Below are 16,597 nucleotides of genomic sequence, written 5' to 3'. Positions count from 1 at the left end.
GATCATGGGAGTGTGACACAGCATCAGTGGGATGGTTAAATTTACATCCTAAAAGTACAGAATTTGGGTGCTGCAGAATGTCCAGAAATAAGACCTCTTTATATCTTGCTTTAAATTATGTAGCATTAGACAGATAAAAGGCACGCAACTGGCAACATAAGACAAAGGAAAATGTGAACATTTAATTATATTGTTGTGCTTATATATCAGATGTGAAAAAGTTTTTAAAAATTCTAGTGATTTATGTCCTAATTCATAAGAAACAGAAGTGGACCATGTGGCCCCTCAAGCCTGCTCTGTTATTGAATAAGCTCGTGACTGCTGTGATTTTGGCTTCAGCTCTGCTCTTTTCACAATCCTCATAACTCTCGATTCCCCTATCGTAAAAATCCTGCTGTCGGCCTTAAATACATTCAATGATTCTGCCTCCACACTTCCTTTCAGAAGAAATTCCAATCCTAATTCACAACTCTCAAAAATATTCCTCCTCGTTTCATCCTAAATAGGAATCCTTGTCCTAAAATTATGCCCCTGTAGTAAGAATCCTGAAAGGTCGGCCAGAGAGCACAAGGAACAATTGCTGGCATCAAATGTGTGCACGAACGGGGTGGGGGAGGCGGTGGGGAGGGTGACCTGGGTGCTAGGTAACCAAGGTATTGTCTCTGCAGACATGAGCCTGCAGTGCCCGAGGCAAGAGTCACATGATGGGTAGATTTGCACAAAGGATCGGCGCAGGTAGGGGCGGAGAGAAGTGACCACTGTATAAAAGAGTGAACACAATGTTGGTGAGGTCTCTTGGTTTTGGGCTCACCACAGGTTAGGTTGCGGCTGAAGCTGTGGCCCGATTGGAATGGGGTGCTGCAGTTAAACGGGCTCAGGCGCACTTCCGAGATAAGTACCACTTGTTGTAACTTAGCAATAAAGTGTTGTGTGCAGCACTGTGTGTGCAAGGCTTATTTCTATCAGATCTGTGAACAATCTTGCATAACTTTGGCACAACAGCCCCCAAGTTTGCGACTTCCCACAAGGGGAGACATCTTCTCAACATCTACATGTAAAGCACCCTTGGAATCTTGTATACAAATTGGTAAATTGGTTTATTATTGTCACATATACATATAACTCACATCAGTGCATTGAGGAGAACCAATGACAGAATGTATTGTTCATTCAGTATATTAAATAACTGTTCTTTTCCAGCAAAATCACTTTGTGTTCTTATGTACTCCAATCAGGATGGGCCCAATCATTTCTCCTAAGACCATCACTTCATCCCAGTAATCAACCAAGTGAACCTTCTCAGCACTGCCTCCAATGCAAATATATCCCTCCTTTTGGGCAGCACACTGGTTCAGTTAGACGAGGTGTCGCCTCACAGTTACAGCAACCTGGATTCAATGCTAACATCTGGTGCTGTCTGTGTGGAGTTTGCAAGTTCTGCATGTGACAATGAGGTTTCCTCCCACATCCCAAAGACTTGCAAGTTGGTAGATTAATTGCCCACTATAAATTGCCCCTGGTGTGTAGGTGAGAGGAGTTGATGGGAGTCTAAGGAAAATAAAAAATGGGTTATTGTAGGTGGGTGATTATGGTCAGCATGTACTCAGTGGGCCAAAGGGTCTGTTTCCATGCTACATTTCTCTATGACTCTAAATAAGAAAATCAAAACTGTACATAGTTCTCCAGGTGTGTTCCCATTATGCCTGTCCGGCTGTAGAAAGACTCCCCTACCTTTTTACTCCATTCTCCTTGAAATAAAGCTAGTGTTCTGTTTACCTACATACTTGCTGTACCTGTTTGCTAACCTTCTGTGTACGACATATAGGTCACCCTTTACAGAACATTCAGTAGTGTCCCCATCCCCCCCCCCCCCACCCATAGAAACAATATTCTGTTTTCCTATTCTTAATATTTCATATCCTAAAACAAACTAAATTACTTAGAGTGATGTGTTGTTAAGATGACTATTTTCTTAAAGCCAAGCAGAAAGGAAGGCTATGGTCTGAGATGCCATTACACCAGCTCTGGCACCATTTCCTTATGGGCTGCAGATAACTAACAATTTGTAGCTTGCTTCACAAATCAATAAAAGGCCATAACAGTTATGTTCGAAGGTTTTGAAAGTGAGAACAGTCAAAAAGAAATGAGGCTGCATTAAAACAGAACATACCACCTTTTGGAAAAGGCTTGCTGCAGAGGCAGTCAGGCTGATAAAAGGCAGATTCAAGAAAACAAAGATGATGACAGGAAGGGACTTTCTTCTACAAGCCAGATAATTGAATGAGAAGAGTTGAAGTTGAATATTATAATGGTTCATGGGCTAAAATACACATTTTACCAATTGAAAACTGAATTATATTATTCCTTGCAGCAGAAATAGTTACAAACATCGCAAGATAGTTGTATGAGATAGGCTGTATAAGAAAAATACAGAATAGTTCACTGCAGTGCCTAGATATTTGCCTCCACAGGTTGTCTGCCCAAATATGAAAATCAGGCCTCTAAGATGATTCAGATCCAAATCTGGAGTCAGCAGCATCAAAAAAATTGCTCACAAACAGCCAATAATCTTCAGGGTGTGAATTTCCCCTCTCCCAAAAACTGTTAAGTGCTGAATTTGAGGAATTGCTAGTACCCAGCAACAATCATGCTACCAAACAGAATAAGCAGCTAATCATACGAAAAAAGTTCTCACAAACAAGGATGTAAAAAGCACAATTCTTTTTGGGCTAACTTCTTAAACAATTTATAAAGCATGAGAAAAAGATTGGAGATTCCGCATAAGATATTGGGACATTGGAAATATCATACAAAGACTCTAAATAAGTTAAATATTTACTTTGAGCATGCATGGAACTTTGAAATGTTTGTCTGAGTGAATAACAATCTGTGCATATAAAATTATAACTCTAGTACCCGTGAGGTGGTTAAACTAATTATGCAACATTAAAAAAAATCTCATTTGCAGCTCATACAAAGCATGATATTTTCAGGATATTTTTTATGTTAAAAATTTAAATGTCTTGTTCCCCATTTCTACACATTATGCTGAAGAAACAACACACCCAGTGGAAGAAAAGGGAATTACTGACAACTCCTCCTGGATTTCTGCATTTAATTGCCAATGTGCATACTTCAGAAGCTGCTTTGCTGCCTGATCTCCTCCAGGACTCGTAATTTCAGGACCGAGACAAAAAATATATTCACCCAGAGGGTATTGAATCATTGGAATTTTCTACCCAAGAGTGCTGTGAATACTCAATCATCGAGTATATTCAAGATTGATAGATTTTTGGATATTAAGTGAGTAAAGGAATATTTGATTAGTGCAGAAAAGCAGCAAAGGTAAAAAATTAATCATGCTTACTGAATGCCAGAGAGGGTAAAAGGGGCGGAATGGTCTACTTCTGCTTCCATTTCTCATGTTACATTAAATGCACACAAATTGGGAACACAAACTGCACTTTCTCTGTAGCTGCTACACCACATTCTGCACTATGTTTTTTTTACTACTTCAATGCACTCAAGTATGGCATGATCTGCCTGGATGGCACACAAACAAAAGTTTTTCCACTGTACCTTGGTACACGTGACAATAATAAACCAATCCAAATCAAAATATTAAGGAAACAGGCCACTCAGCCTCTTGAGCCAGGTCCACCATTTAATATCATGACTCATCTGACTGCAACCTTAACTACGCACTTCTGTCTGCCCATGAAAACTTTTCACCCCTTCACTTATTAAGTACCTAGCTGTCTTAAAAAATATTCTTCTTCTGCCACCATTTGAGAAAGAGTGTTCCAAGACTCATGACCTTCAGACATCTTTTGCCAGTCTCAGAGCACAAATCACAAAGCAGGCCCTTCAATCCTTCATTTATACTAACACTACAATAATCCTTTCAAAAAAAATATTTTCAAGAAAAACTTTAATACTTTATTTACACAGCATGGTAACAGGCCCTTCCAGCCCAATGAGTCTGCGCCACTCATTTAAACCCACATTAACCTACCTGTACTTCTTTGAAATGTGGGAGGAAAGAATACCTGGAGGAAACCCACAGACATGGGGAGAACGTACAAACTCCTTACAGACAGTGACGGGAATTGAACCTGATTGCTGGCGCTGTAATAGCATCACGCTAACTGCTACGCTACCGTGCCGTCCTATTTTTGTTTTCCCCACATTCCCGCCAACTCCCCCCAGATTCTACCACTCACCTACACACTGGGGGCAATTTACAGTGGGCAATTAACTAGCAAGTCTTTGGGATCTGGAAACCCACATGGTCACAGAGAGAGTGTGAAAACTCCACAGAGACAGCTCTGGAGGTCAAGATTGAAACTGGGTCACTGGAGCTATGAGACAGCAGCTGTACTAGCTGTGCTACTATACTACTCATTTGATTTTTTTTAAATGGACAATCCCTTTACTTTGAAATAGTGACTCCTAATTCATCCATTCCACATCCACCCTGCCAAGACCCCTCAGATCTTTTACACTGCAATCAAGACATCTCTCAATCTTCCAAACTCCAGTTGTCACAAGCTTCACCTCCCCAACTTTCCTCACAAGACAATGTACTCATTCAGGTAATAGTCTGGTGCTGATAATAACACAGTCATTTTTCTCCACAAATTCCAGGTAAATATTACTTTATGATTAAGCAGGTTAATTATTCTTATTATATCAAGTCAATCAAGTCGAGTTTATTGTCATATACACAGGTACAGTGAGGTACATGTACACATGACAATAACTTGCTAGCAGCAGCATCACAGGCACATCGATACAGATAACACACAGAATATAAATTGTAGATAAATTATTCAAGACAGTGAAGAGAGAGAAAAAGAACCTTACCAAGTACTTGCTCAGTTTAAAGAGACTAAAAAGATTCATGCTTCCATGTTTGTCACATTACAGCACAGAAGGAGGGCATTCAGCCCATCAGGTCAATGCCAACTCACTGCAGAGCAACCCCATCAGACCTATTTCCATTCTCTTTTCCCCAAAGCTGCAATTAATTCTCTCCCACATACTCATCAACTCCCCTTTTATTTTTTTGCCACTTATCTGCATTACTGCATACAGTGGTCAATTGTCAGCACATCTTTGGAACGTGGGAGAAAAGTGGAGTATTTGATGTAAACCCTCAGTCATAGGGAGAAATGGGAATTACACACACACACACACACACACACACACACACACAGAGCACCTCGGGTCAGAACTGAACACAGGTCCCTGGAGCTACAAGGGAGCAGCACTAACAGCTGCACCACTGTGCCATCCAGCATACTGCGATATCACAGAATACAAAATTATACCATAAATGTATCACCTCCCACAACGGATTATCATACCGCTTAGGGAAGGTAACTGAAGCCACTAAACTCTTGAAAGTCAACATCTATTGGCAAATCGCAGACTTAAATCCCTTATGTTTCTTTCCCAACTCAATAATTTTGGAAACACAAAATTCTGTTTTAAAACAGGTGAATGTTTTCTAATTCAGACATAATCTTTGGCCAAATTCACAGTATATTTCTCTCAGAACACACAAATTTGCTCACAGCAATACTTCCAACACATTAAAATGGCATTTTTATTCCATCCTGCCCCACCATTCATAGAGTTCATGGTTCAAAGATATATATAGCATGGGAACAGGCCCTTCAGCCGAACTGGTCCATGCCAACCAAGATGCCCCATTCAAGCTAGTTCCATTTGCCAGTGTTTGGCCCATAACCTTCTAAACTTTTCCAATCCATGTACCTGTCCAACTGTCTTTTAAAAGTTATTATTGTACCTGCCTCAACCACTTCCTCTGGCAGCTCATTCCATATACATACCACCCTTTGTGTAAAAATAGGTGCCCCTCATGTTCCTATTAAATCTTCCCCCCCCCCCACCTTAAACCCATGGCCACTAGTTCTTTATTCCCCAACCTTGGGAAAAAGATTGAGTGCATTTACCCTATCTACGCCCCTCATTATTTTATATACCTTTATGAGATCACCTCTCAGTCTCCTGCACTCCAAGGAATAAAGTCCTAGCCTGTCCAATTTCTCCCTATAATTCAGTCCCTCAAGTCCTGGCAACATCCTTAAAAATCTTCTCTGCACTCTTTCTAGTTTAATAACATCTTTCCTATAGAAGGGCAACCAAAACTGAACATAATACTCCAAGTGCAGCCTCACCAGTGTCATGTACAGCTGCACCATGACCTCCCAACTTTTATACTTAACGCCCTGACTTACGAAGGCCAGCATGCCAAAAATCTTCACCACCCTGTCTACCTGCAACTCCACCTTCAGGGAACTATGTACTTATACTCCAAGGTCCTTCTATTCTGCAATACTCCCAAAGGCCTTACCATTCACAGTGAAAGTCCTACCTGGATTTGACTTTCCAGAATGCAACCCCTCGCACTTATCCAAATTAAACTCCATTTGCCATTCCTCAGCCCACTTACTCAGCTGATCAAGATTCCCCTGTAATTTTTTATAACCTTCTTCACCGTCCACTATACCACCCATTTTAGTGACATTTGCAAACGTACTCCAAGTACTGAATAACAGTGATATTAGTAATGTCATTGGAAGTGTAAAATTGATTAATTTGCAACTCATACTCTTGAGTTCTGCTCCACTCGGAAATCTTTGCAAAACAAAACCCAAGTCTATTAGCATTCACCAGGAATAGATTTGTCACAGTAAAACATATGCGGCAACTAGGGTAATAACTTTGTCCATTTTAAACTTCACCTCAATCTTCATTAAAATAACTAGGTCATTGTGTTTCAATGCACTGTGCTACTAGTGGCAGAATATGCAAGTGAGGGAAAAAAAATCTCATTTGGGAGCATTTATGCCAAGGATGTGCCATGGGGAGTGGGGGAGGTGGAGGGCAATAAGAATTTGCTTAATTTTCTCTTAACAACTCGTTTCTGATATTTTGTGCCTGAAATACACAGAGGGTGAGGAAAACAGAAGAAAAAGAAACAGGGGCACTAGTCAAATTCTTACCATTCACCCATCAAAATGGCATTGCTTTCTTATTAGGAGAGATATGATCGACAAAACTAAAACCGAAGTAACTGTATATCGAAACCATTTCAAAAAACAGATCATTAAACCACATCATCAATACGAACATACACAACAAAAACAAATTTCATGACACGTTTACACGACTGAAGAGCTCAGTTTGCACTGCAAACAGACTGCAGTTCAGACGGTGAATATCGAAATCTCCCCATCTGTGGAATTAATCTATTTGAGGGCGGATTATATGTAATACCAACAGATAAAGCTAATCTCTACATACAACATGGATAAATCTGAAATTTCCATTTATGAGGCATACACAGAACCAAGGATTAAACTTTTGCCTCGGCCGTTTGCTGCGAGGTTGGAATAGGGTGCTGTACCTGAGGGCGGGGGCTGGCTGGCCTGCTCCTTCCTGCGGGATCTCTCGGCCTTCACCGGGAAGACTATGGGCACATTGTTCATGTAGGTCTTCTTGCCTCCTGCGAAGTGAGCGTCGCAGACTTTGTGATGGGCTTTGGGCTGCCACACGCTGAATTTCCTCTCGTCCAGGCGCGACAGGTTGCGGATCCAGACACCCCGCAGCGTCTCGTCCTTGGGGAAGACGTGGAAGGAGAGCTCCTTGTTCTTGAGCGTGTTGTTGAAGCAGCCCGGGACGCAGCAGTAGGTGCCCACCATGGTCGCCGGTGGCCGAGGCCGGAGCTGAGGAACTCACATCCCAGCCTGCACCGCGCCGCCAGCGTGCGCATCGCCGCCCCGAGCATCATGGGAGTTGTAGTTCAGTCCCATCAGAAACTCAAGAGGAGGCCATCCAGCCCTTTGAGCCTGTTCCACCTGCTTCAACAACACGCTCAAGAACAAGGAGCTCTCCTTCCACGTCTTCCCCAAGGACGAGACGCTGCGGGGTGTCTGGATCCGCAACCTGTCGCGCCTGGACGAGAGGAAATTCAGCGTGTGGCAGCCCAAAGCCCATCACATTAATCCTGATCTATTTCAGCGCCATCTTCCAGCACATCCTCGTATCCCTTCTTTTACTTCATGTTCAAATCTCCGTTTTGAATCAACACAATGTCTGATCCTCCACAGTCTCCTGGGGTCAAGAATTCCAAAGATTCCCCAGCTCACCTTAGTTGTAAATGGCCTAGTACTTATTCTGAAACTGTGTGCTCTGAGCCTACACTCCTCAGTCAGGGCAAACATCCTCTCTGAATCTAGCCTGCTGGAATCATTAATAGATTCATAGAGTTATACAGCACAGAAGCAGGCCCTTCAGCCTAATTTGCCCATGCCTACTAAGATGCCAATCTACACTAATCCCATTTACCTGCGTTTGGCCCATATTCCTCTGAACATTTTCTATCTATGTACCTGTCCAAATGTCTTTTAACTGTTGTAACTGTACCTGCCTTTACCACCTCTTCTGGCCTCTCGTTCCATATATCCACCATCCTCTGCGTGGAAAATCTTACCCTTAGATCCCCTTTAAATCTTTCCCCTCTCACCTTAAACATATGTCCTCTAGTTTTAGACTCCCCTACCCTGGGATAAAGACTGTGACTATATACTCAATCTATGTCAGTCATGATTTTATATACCTCTATAAGGTCACCCCTCGGCCTCCTTTGCACCAGGGAAAACAGTCCCACCCTATCCGATCTCTCTTTATAACTCAAGTCCTCCAGTCCAGGCAACATTGCTGTGAATCTTTTCTTCAAGCTTAATCACATCCTTCCTAAAGTATAGTGACCAGAACTGCATGAAATATTCAAATTGCAGCCTAACCAAGGGTTTGTGCAAGGTAACATGTCTATCCCAACTCCTATACTCCCATACTCAATGCCTCAGCTGATGAAGGCAAGCAATTTTGTACATCCTGACGTGAGTTTCTCTCATTCTTGCAGTCTACTCAATTTCTCCTCATCCGGCAAATTTGCGATCCCTGGAACCAATATTGTGACTCTTTGCTCCACTCCCCTTATGGCAAGTATATAGTTCAGCCATGAAACCAAAACTGTCCAAATACTCCAGATGCAGTCTCACCAAGGCACTACACAGTTGTGATATTCAAATCCTTTCATAATACAGGCGACCCTTACATTAAAATCATTCAGCCTTACAGAATTCGCCTTTATAGAATTCACAAATCACTGCACAAAAATTTGAGATATGGAATAAATTTTCTTTTACAGGGAGAAGTATATAAATAACACAATTTTTTCCAACATGTTTCTTGACATTTGCGCAAATGATGCAGCTTTGTGTTATGGAAAATTGTGATATGGATCGTTTTCTAGGAACGCTACCCACCCACACCCCCCACCCCTTCCCGTCCCATAACATGGGGTCATCTGTAAAGGCTAACATACCATTTGCCTTCTTAATTGCTTGCTGTGCCTGCATTTTGGTCTTCAATGTGATGCATGAGTATCACATGAGTCAGAGCTTGCCAATCTGAGAATGATTTGTTTATTTTCACTGATTTCTGTCTGAAAACCAATTGTCAGTCCACTTCAGTATACTACCCCTAATTCCATTTCAAAGTCAAAGTTGAGTTTATTGTCATTTGCATAAGTATATGTATGCACAGGTGCAATGAACAACTTACTTGCAGCAGCATAACAGGCACATAGCATTAGAGACACAACATTCACAAGAAAAACACATAAATTAAACATAAATTATACAAAATTATACAAGAAAGAACACAACTAGAACAAAAAAAACATGACCATTATAGTGCAAAGTGGTCATATACTGAAGTAGTGATTAGGGTTGTGTAGGTTGGTTCAAGAACCGAGTGCTTGAAGGGAAGTAGCTGTTCTTGAACTTGGTGGCATGGGACTTCAGGCTTCTGTACCTTCTGCCCAATGGTAGCTGCAAGTAGATGACATAGCCTGGATATTGGTGATCTTTGATGACAGATGTTGCCTTCTTGAGGCATTTGCTGAGCCTTCTTTATCACTATCCTTTGTGGACCTTATTGAGCACCTTCTGAAAATCCAAAAACACCACATCCACTGGTTCCACCTCCAAGCAATGGAGATCCAACAAAAAGAGACAACAAATGATGCAATACAGGTATCCGAGAGAATGACTTCTCACAGAGAAGGTACCACAAAAAGAGAAATAGATGGAAACAAATAGCCAGGAAAAAGAAATCAGGGAGACAATAATCTCAGAAGCCCACTCACAACAAGCAATGAAAAAGCTAAGGAGGTGAATTTATATTTTCCATGAAAAGTTTGAACAGAAGAAATAAAAGAGGTGCCTATAATGTTGAGGGCAAATAGAACAGTATCCCATACTGGAAGAAATGTTAAAAGATGTACATAAGTTTAGAAGGTGATGATGAGTGAAAAAAGTATTTGCAACAGAAAAAAATAAGCAACATCCTCTCCAAACCAAAAATCGTCAATGGCTTCATCATATATGAGATGGTATTTCTAGGAAGGTCAAACAGAATCAAAGTAAGTCCCCAGGTTTAAATAGTATTTGCCAGAATAATGAGGGAGACAAGGAAAAAGATTGGTTAGGTTCTGGCAATCATTATTTTGGGTGAGGAGATTGCAGCACCGTGGTCTTGTCTATATTCATTATCTGGGGGAAAAAACCAGAGGCATATATTTCGAAAATAAATAAAACTGCAGATGCTGATATCTGAAACAGTTTTTCACACTGAGAGTGGTAGGTATATGGAACAATCTGCTAGAGGAAGTGGTAAAGGCAGGTAAAATTACAATGTTTAAAAGATATTTGGGCAGGTACATGGATAGGAAGGGTTAGACAGGAATCGGCCAAATGCAGACAAATCCTGAAAGCGGATAGGGTGGTAGAAAAGGCATATGGTATGGATGCCTTCATCAGTCAGGGTGTTGAGTATAAAAGTTGGAAAGTCATGTTACACCTGCATAACACATTGGTTAGGCAAGTATTCTTTTTATTTACACAGAGAGTGGTAGGTGCCTGGAACATGCTGCCAATGGGGGTGGTGGAAGCAGATACGTTAGCAATGTTTAAAAGGCATTTAGACAGGCAGTGAATGGAGGGATATAGATTGTGTGCAGCAGATGGGATAAGTTTAATTTGTCATCAGGGTCAGCACAGATATCATGGGCTGAAGGGCCTGTTCCTGTGTTGTACTGTTCTACGTTCTATAAATGGGACTAGCTTAGATAGACATTTTGTTTGGCATGGACAAGTTGGGCTGTAGGGCCCGTTTCTGTGCTCTATAATTCTATGACTCCAAAATAAAACAGAAATGCTGGAAGAATTCAAGCAGCATCTGTAAAAAAAATCAATGAAACAGTAAATGGATTCTCTTTCCACAGACGCCACTTGGCTTGCTGAGTTATAGTCATAGAGTTAGAGAGCAATATAGCATGGATACAGGCCCTTCGGCCCAACGAGTCCATGCCTACCACTGTGCCCACCCAGCTAGTCCCAATTTCCTGCATTCGCCCCATATCCCTCCAAGTCCCACCCCTCCATGTACCTATCCAAGTGCTTCTTAAGTGACACTATTGTACCTACCTCAACTACTTCCTCTGGCAGCTCATTCCATATACTCACCATCCTCTGTGTGAAAAAGATGCCCCCCAGGTCCCTCTTAAATCTTTTGTCTGTCACCCTAAACCCATGCCCCATAGTTCTGGACTTCCCTACCTTGGGGAAAAGACTGTTACCATCCACCTTATCTGTGCCTCTCGTAAGTTTAAACACTTCTATAAGGTTGTCCCTTATCCTCCTACATTCCAAGGAATAAAAACCTGGCCAACTGCTCCCTATAACTCAGGCCTTCTAGTCCTGGCAACATCCTCGTAAGTCTTCTCTGCACTCTTTCCAGTTTAACCATGTCTTTTCTATAATACAGCAACCAAAACAGTACATAGTACTCCAAGTGCTGCCTCACCAATGACTTATACAACTGCAATATAATGTCCCAACTCCTATACTCAGTGCCCTGACTGATGAAGGCCAGCATGCTAAATGCCTTTTTCACCACCCTGTCTACCTGTGATGCTACTTTCAACGAACTATGCACTTGTACTCCTAGGGCCTCTGTTCCATCACATTCCCTAGTGCCCTACCATTCATAGTATAAGTCCTACACTGTTTTGACTTTCCAAAATGCATCACCTTACACTTAATCTGTATGAGGTGGAAATCCATTTGCCACTCCTTGGCCCACTTCCTTAAATGATCAAGTTCCCCCTGTAATCTACAATGACATTCTAACAACACCTAATATCTTCCCGCATTCGTCCCACTTTCCAGAGTTCTTCCAGCATTCCTGTTTTCATGCCATATAAAATAACGGAATTGGTTTCGGGTGTAAATGTTAGCATTACCTGTGCAACAGTAATCCATTAATATCGTCAAAGAATTAGCACAGGATAAATCCATTTGACAAAATTTTTTGAGTAATTTCTGTAGTAGCTTTTCCCAGATTTTCAGCATTTTCTGTTTATTTAAAATTTTGAGTAATTCCCCAGGATATGGTGTATCTTAATTTGGTATGGGAAATGTAATCTGAAGTATACATGGGGATCAAAGATTCAGGAAGAGGGCATTTGAGGACTCGTACATGAACATTCCTGCGGTAATGGGATCTGGCTACACTTAATGAGAGATTACACTTTAAATAACTAAAACTGTTGGTTGTAATGAGCTTTCCAACCTCCTGAGGTCGTGATAAGCGATAATGCAGTTGCAACCCTAATAGTCAAATCTTTCCGCAGAAAACTAAAACAAGAATTTTCTTACTCTGATACCATGATGTTTTTTTTTATTTGGGAATGCCTGCACGATGCTCTGGAGATCAATCTGCAGAGTGCCGATCCCAGGGTAATTCTGGACTGTTGGCATCCCGCGAAGCGATGGCGGTGTGTATTTGGGTGCAGTGACAGTCAGCCCGGCGAGAGGGCGCGGAGTTACTCGGAGTGGGGGTGGGACGTTCTCTTGCTGCCGGGGCAGCGGTTGCTGCTCTTTGTTGGGACCCTGTCGTTGCTGTGCGCCGGGTCGGAGCCTGCTGTCCGCACCGCCGGCGAGCTAGACGTCGCTCCGTCTCCTCTTCTCGCTAAACTGCCGGGGGGATCTCCTCTGGCTCCTCGTCAAGCGCAAAGATGCCGCGGATAATGATCAAGGGAGGTGTCTGGAGGAACACGGAGGTGAGCGGCAGGCCTGTGCTCCTCGGGCCTGGCCTAATCCAGCCCGGCCCCGGGTTTCCGTGCACAGGTTCATGCTGGGCCAGCTGGGGGTGTCCTGGGCCGTATGAACATCAGAATTAAACGCAGAGATAGGCTGTTCGGCCCCTCCTGCCTGCTCTACTATTCACTAAGGTCACGTCACGGCTGACTGACCTCACATCAACTTTACTGCACAAACCCCACGTCCATCGATTCCTTGAATGTCTAAGGTTCTATGCACCTCTCTTGAATATAGTCAGCAACTAAGGCTCCACTGCACTCTTGGGTACAGAATTTAAAAAAACTCACTATCCTTTGCGTGAAGAAATTTGTCAACCCTTCCTGGATTGATTGTGGGCGGAGATTCTTGGGTTAATACTGGGCCAGGCTTCTGTCCTTGGCTGGTGTTGTTGGGCCACTGACATTTCTTATTTGTATTCGTCTTTTCAGTCCCCAAACTTCCCCCAAAAGTAGCTGAATTAAAATAACACCGATTTGCCTAAAATTTGTATTTAACCAGTTATATTGTTAGTGGTTTAGGTAACTTTTAAAGAAGCTTATCAAGGAATTGGGTGACCTGATTCCTTTCCATTTTATCTTCTGATGGCCCGGGAAGGTTATCACATCTGCTGAGGAGTTATTGGCTTGTATTGGTCTTTTTTTTAAGGAGAATGTGTATTGCACCATTTAAGATGTTCTGCCTTGACCTCCCAGCCTAGTTTTCTTGAAATAAAATGTAAATACGGGAAGTTTCCAACAAGTAAGGCAGTAACTGAGGACAGAAAAGGAGTTGATGTTTCAGGTCAATGAATTTTCATCAAAACCATTATCTATGCTTTTTCTATTTTTTTCAATTTGCATCTTTTATTACTGCTACAGACTCCAATGTGCCCATGCTATTTTTAACCATTCATTAACCCACCAATGGATCCATAGGCCTCCTGCATTTTTCTTTTCTTTTGTATCCCAAAACACTTCTTTAACATAAGATTGCCATTGCTGCATATTGATGCCCAGGTTACCCAGTACTTAACAATCATGATATATTTGCTTCACTGGAATCTTAATTATGCTTTTGTAGTTCCTTGATTATCTTCCACCTTCCATACTTGAATTTTCTCAGAATCATCTTCTACAACCATGCCACATTCATTCTATTATTTTGATTATCTTAGATGCAATGCTGGAGTTGTCTGTACATTCTGGTATTCTATTACCTGGATGCTTTGTAAACATGTCACATAAAATTTTGGGCATAAGTTTATTAACTTGTTGCTACCTCAACAAAAAAAAAGTCATACAGGATTGTTTGTGTCAGGGTTTTTATATAATCTAAATGAATTTTCTGAAAACAGACTGGTCAGAAGAACAAAAGCCTATGTTGATCAAAGGAAAGTTGCAAGTTGGATCCAGAACTGGCTCTGGTGTGAAGCAATAGGCAATAGTTTCAGGAAAGCTGTTTGAAATGAGTTCTGCAAAGTTCATAGCTTGGTTTCATGTGTTTTGTAGCGTATATCCAATTTGGGAAGATAATACAAGAATTAGCTCTGCGCTTTATAGCAACAAAGAAAGCTAGGGACTCCAGGAAGATGTCAGTGGATTGGTCAGGTGGGCAGAAAAATGGCAAATGCAATTAATTCTGGAGAAATTTGAGATAATGCATCAGTGAGGGCAAAGAAAGAAGGGGCAAACACAGTAAATGATAGAATGCTAAGAACTTTAGAAGAACAGAGGAAACTTGGATGCATGTCCACAGATCTTTGAAATAGCAGCAAAGGAAGTCACAATCAAAATGTATAAAATGTGAGTCAGGGCACAGTTAAACTCCTGCTTATGGTTCCAATGACAATATTACAGGAAGAATCTACCAGTACCAGAGAGGATACAAAGGAAAATTTGAGAATGTTGCCAAGACTGGAAAAGTTTTGATCAATGAAAGACAGACAAGGCCTTTGGAACAGGAGACAAAGTGGTGTACAAAATTGAGAGGCAAGGGGTCTCTTCCTAATTTCAATAGCAGTGAGATCAGTAACTTGGAGCATAAATTTAAGGTAACAAAAGTTTGGAGGGGAGGTAAGTAATTTCTTTCTGCAAGAAGTAGTGGGAGTCAGGTGCACTTGGCAAGGTCAGCATTTGTTGCCTCTATAATTTCCCTTAAGGTGGGGGTGAGCCGCCCCAAGTTGTGAGTGTTTTCTCAGTGTTGTTGGGTAGTGAGTTTCAGTATTTAGAACTAACAATAATTAAGGAGCAGTAATCTATTTTTAAGGCAAATGGTGTATTACTTGGAGGAGAGAGAGATAGCAGAGTTCCCATGCTTTCTCCCTTTGTGCTTCTAAGTAGAACTGAGGTTGAAAAGGCTTTTAGGAGTTGCTGTGGGGCCTTTTATATATTGTGTACGTCACAGCCACAGCATGATAGTGTGAGGGAGGGAAGGTTTAGGGTGGTGGTTTGAGCACCATTGAAATGGGATCTTTTTTTCTTGGATGATATTGAGATTCTTGTGTGCTGTTGGAGCTATACTCATCTGGACTCTTCAGTCATGATCCTGAGGTGTCTTCACACTCTTGTGCTTTTACACCATGACTTATGCTCTGCAGAGATGGTGAAAAGGCTTTGTGAAGTTTGGAGGTGAGTCACCTGCCACAAAATCCCTGACCTCTTGGCAGTCGCAGTATTTACTGATAAAGTGAAGCCTGCTTGAAGTACCATCCAGTCTCCACCACTGGCACATCATAGCTGCAGTGGGTAGAATCACCATCACCCCTCAAACCTGCGATCATTACCACCAAGAATGATAAGGATAGTAGTAGCATATGTGCACCACTTCTTATAATTTCTCTTTTAAGTCGCACATCATTCTGATTTTGAAATATATTGTTGCTCTGTCACTGCTGCTAGATAGAAAATCCTAGAACTCTTTACCAAATAACACTGGAATGCTTTAAGCAGAACCCAAACGTTTTAAGAATGGCAACTTGGCACCTACCATTTCAATGGCAATTAGGGATGAGCAATAAATGTTAGTCTTGGCTCAACTTAAAATGATTTTTTTTAAATGCTAAGTTTCTGGTCAATAGCTCTTGAACCCTCCAACCTCAACCCCCACAAAGAAGGCAATGGTAATGTAAAAGTGAGGTAATCTGACCCCTTCTTGTTGGAGATGGCTATTGATGGAATTTATATGGCAAGAATGTTACTTGTCTAAATCTTGACCAGATTGTGTTAACTTGATTTGGTACAAGAAATGGGAGCAGGAGTAGTCCACTTGGCCCCTCAAGTATGCTGCACCATTCAGCAAGACTACAGCTCATCTTCTACATCAAAACAATTTTCCTAACCTATTTCCAGATTGCTTGA

At 41.7% G+C, this 16,597-nt stretch overlaps 2 protein-coding genes across 3 annotated transcripts in view; one reads left to right on the top strand and one right to left on the bottom strand.

The window, feature by feature from the left end:
• LOC127575314 (protein downstream neighbor of Son-like) overlaps positions 1-7,845 on the bottom strand; it is a 30,668-nt gene extending 22,823 nt beyond the window's left edge. The window contains exon 1 of one of the 2 annotated variants that reach the window (XM_052025103.1): positions 7,439-7,845. In XM_052025103.1, the coding sequence (XP_051881063.1) occupies positions 7,439-7,733 (295 nt within the window). In that variant the 5' untranslated portion in view covers positions 7,734-7,845. The remainder of the gene's footprint in view (positions 1-7,438) is intronic. The other variant, XM_052025104.1, reaches the window with a different exon arrangement.
• Positions 7,846-12,971: 5,126 nt separating this feature from the next.
• Positions 12,972-16,597, top strand: part of cdc5l (CDC5 cell division cycle 5-like (S. pombe)) — a 46,459-nt gene continuing 42,833 nt past the window's right edge. The window contains exon 1 of the mRNA XM_052024570.1: positions 12,972-13,222. Within this exon, the coding sequence (XP_051880530.1) occupies positions 13,178-13,222 (45 nt within the window). The 5' untranslated portion in view covers positions 12,972-13,177. The remainder of the gene's footprint in view (positions 13,223-16,597) is intronic.

The sequence above is a fragment of the Pristis pectinata genome, chromosome 10 (genome assembly GCF_009764475.1).
Source record: "Pristis pectinata isolate sPriPec2 chromosome 10, sPriPec2.1.pri, whole genome shotgun sequence".
Classification (NCBI taxonomy): Eukaryota; Metazoa; Chordata; class Chondrichthyes; order Rhinopristiformes; family Pristidae; genus Pristis; species Pristis pectinata.
This window is presented reverse-complemented; position numbering and strand designations above follow the sequence as displayed.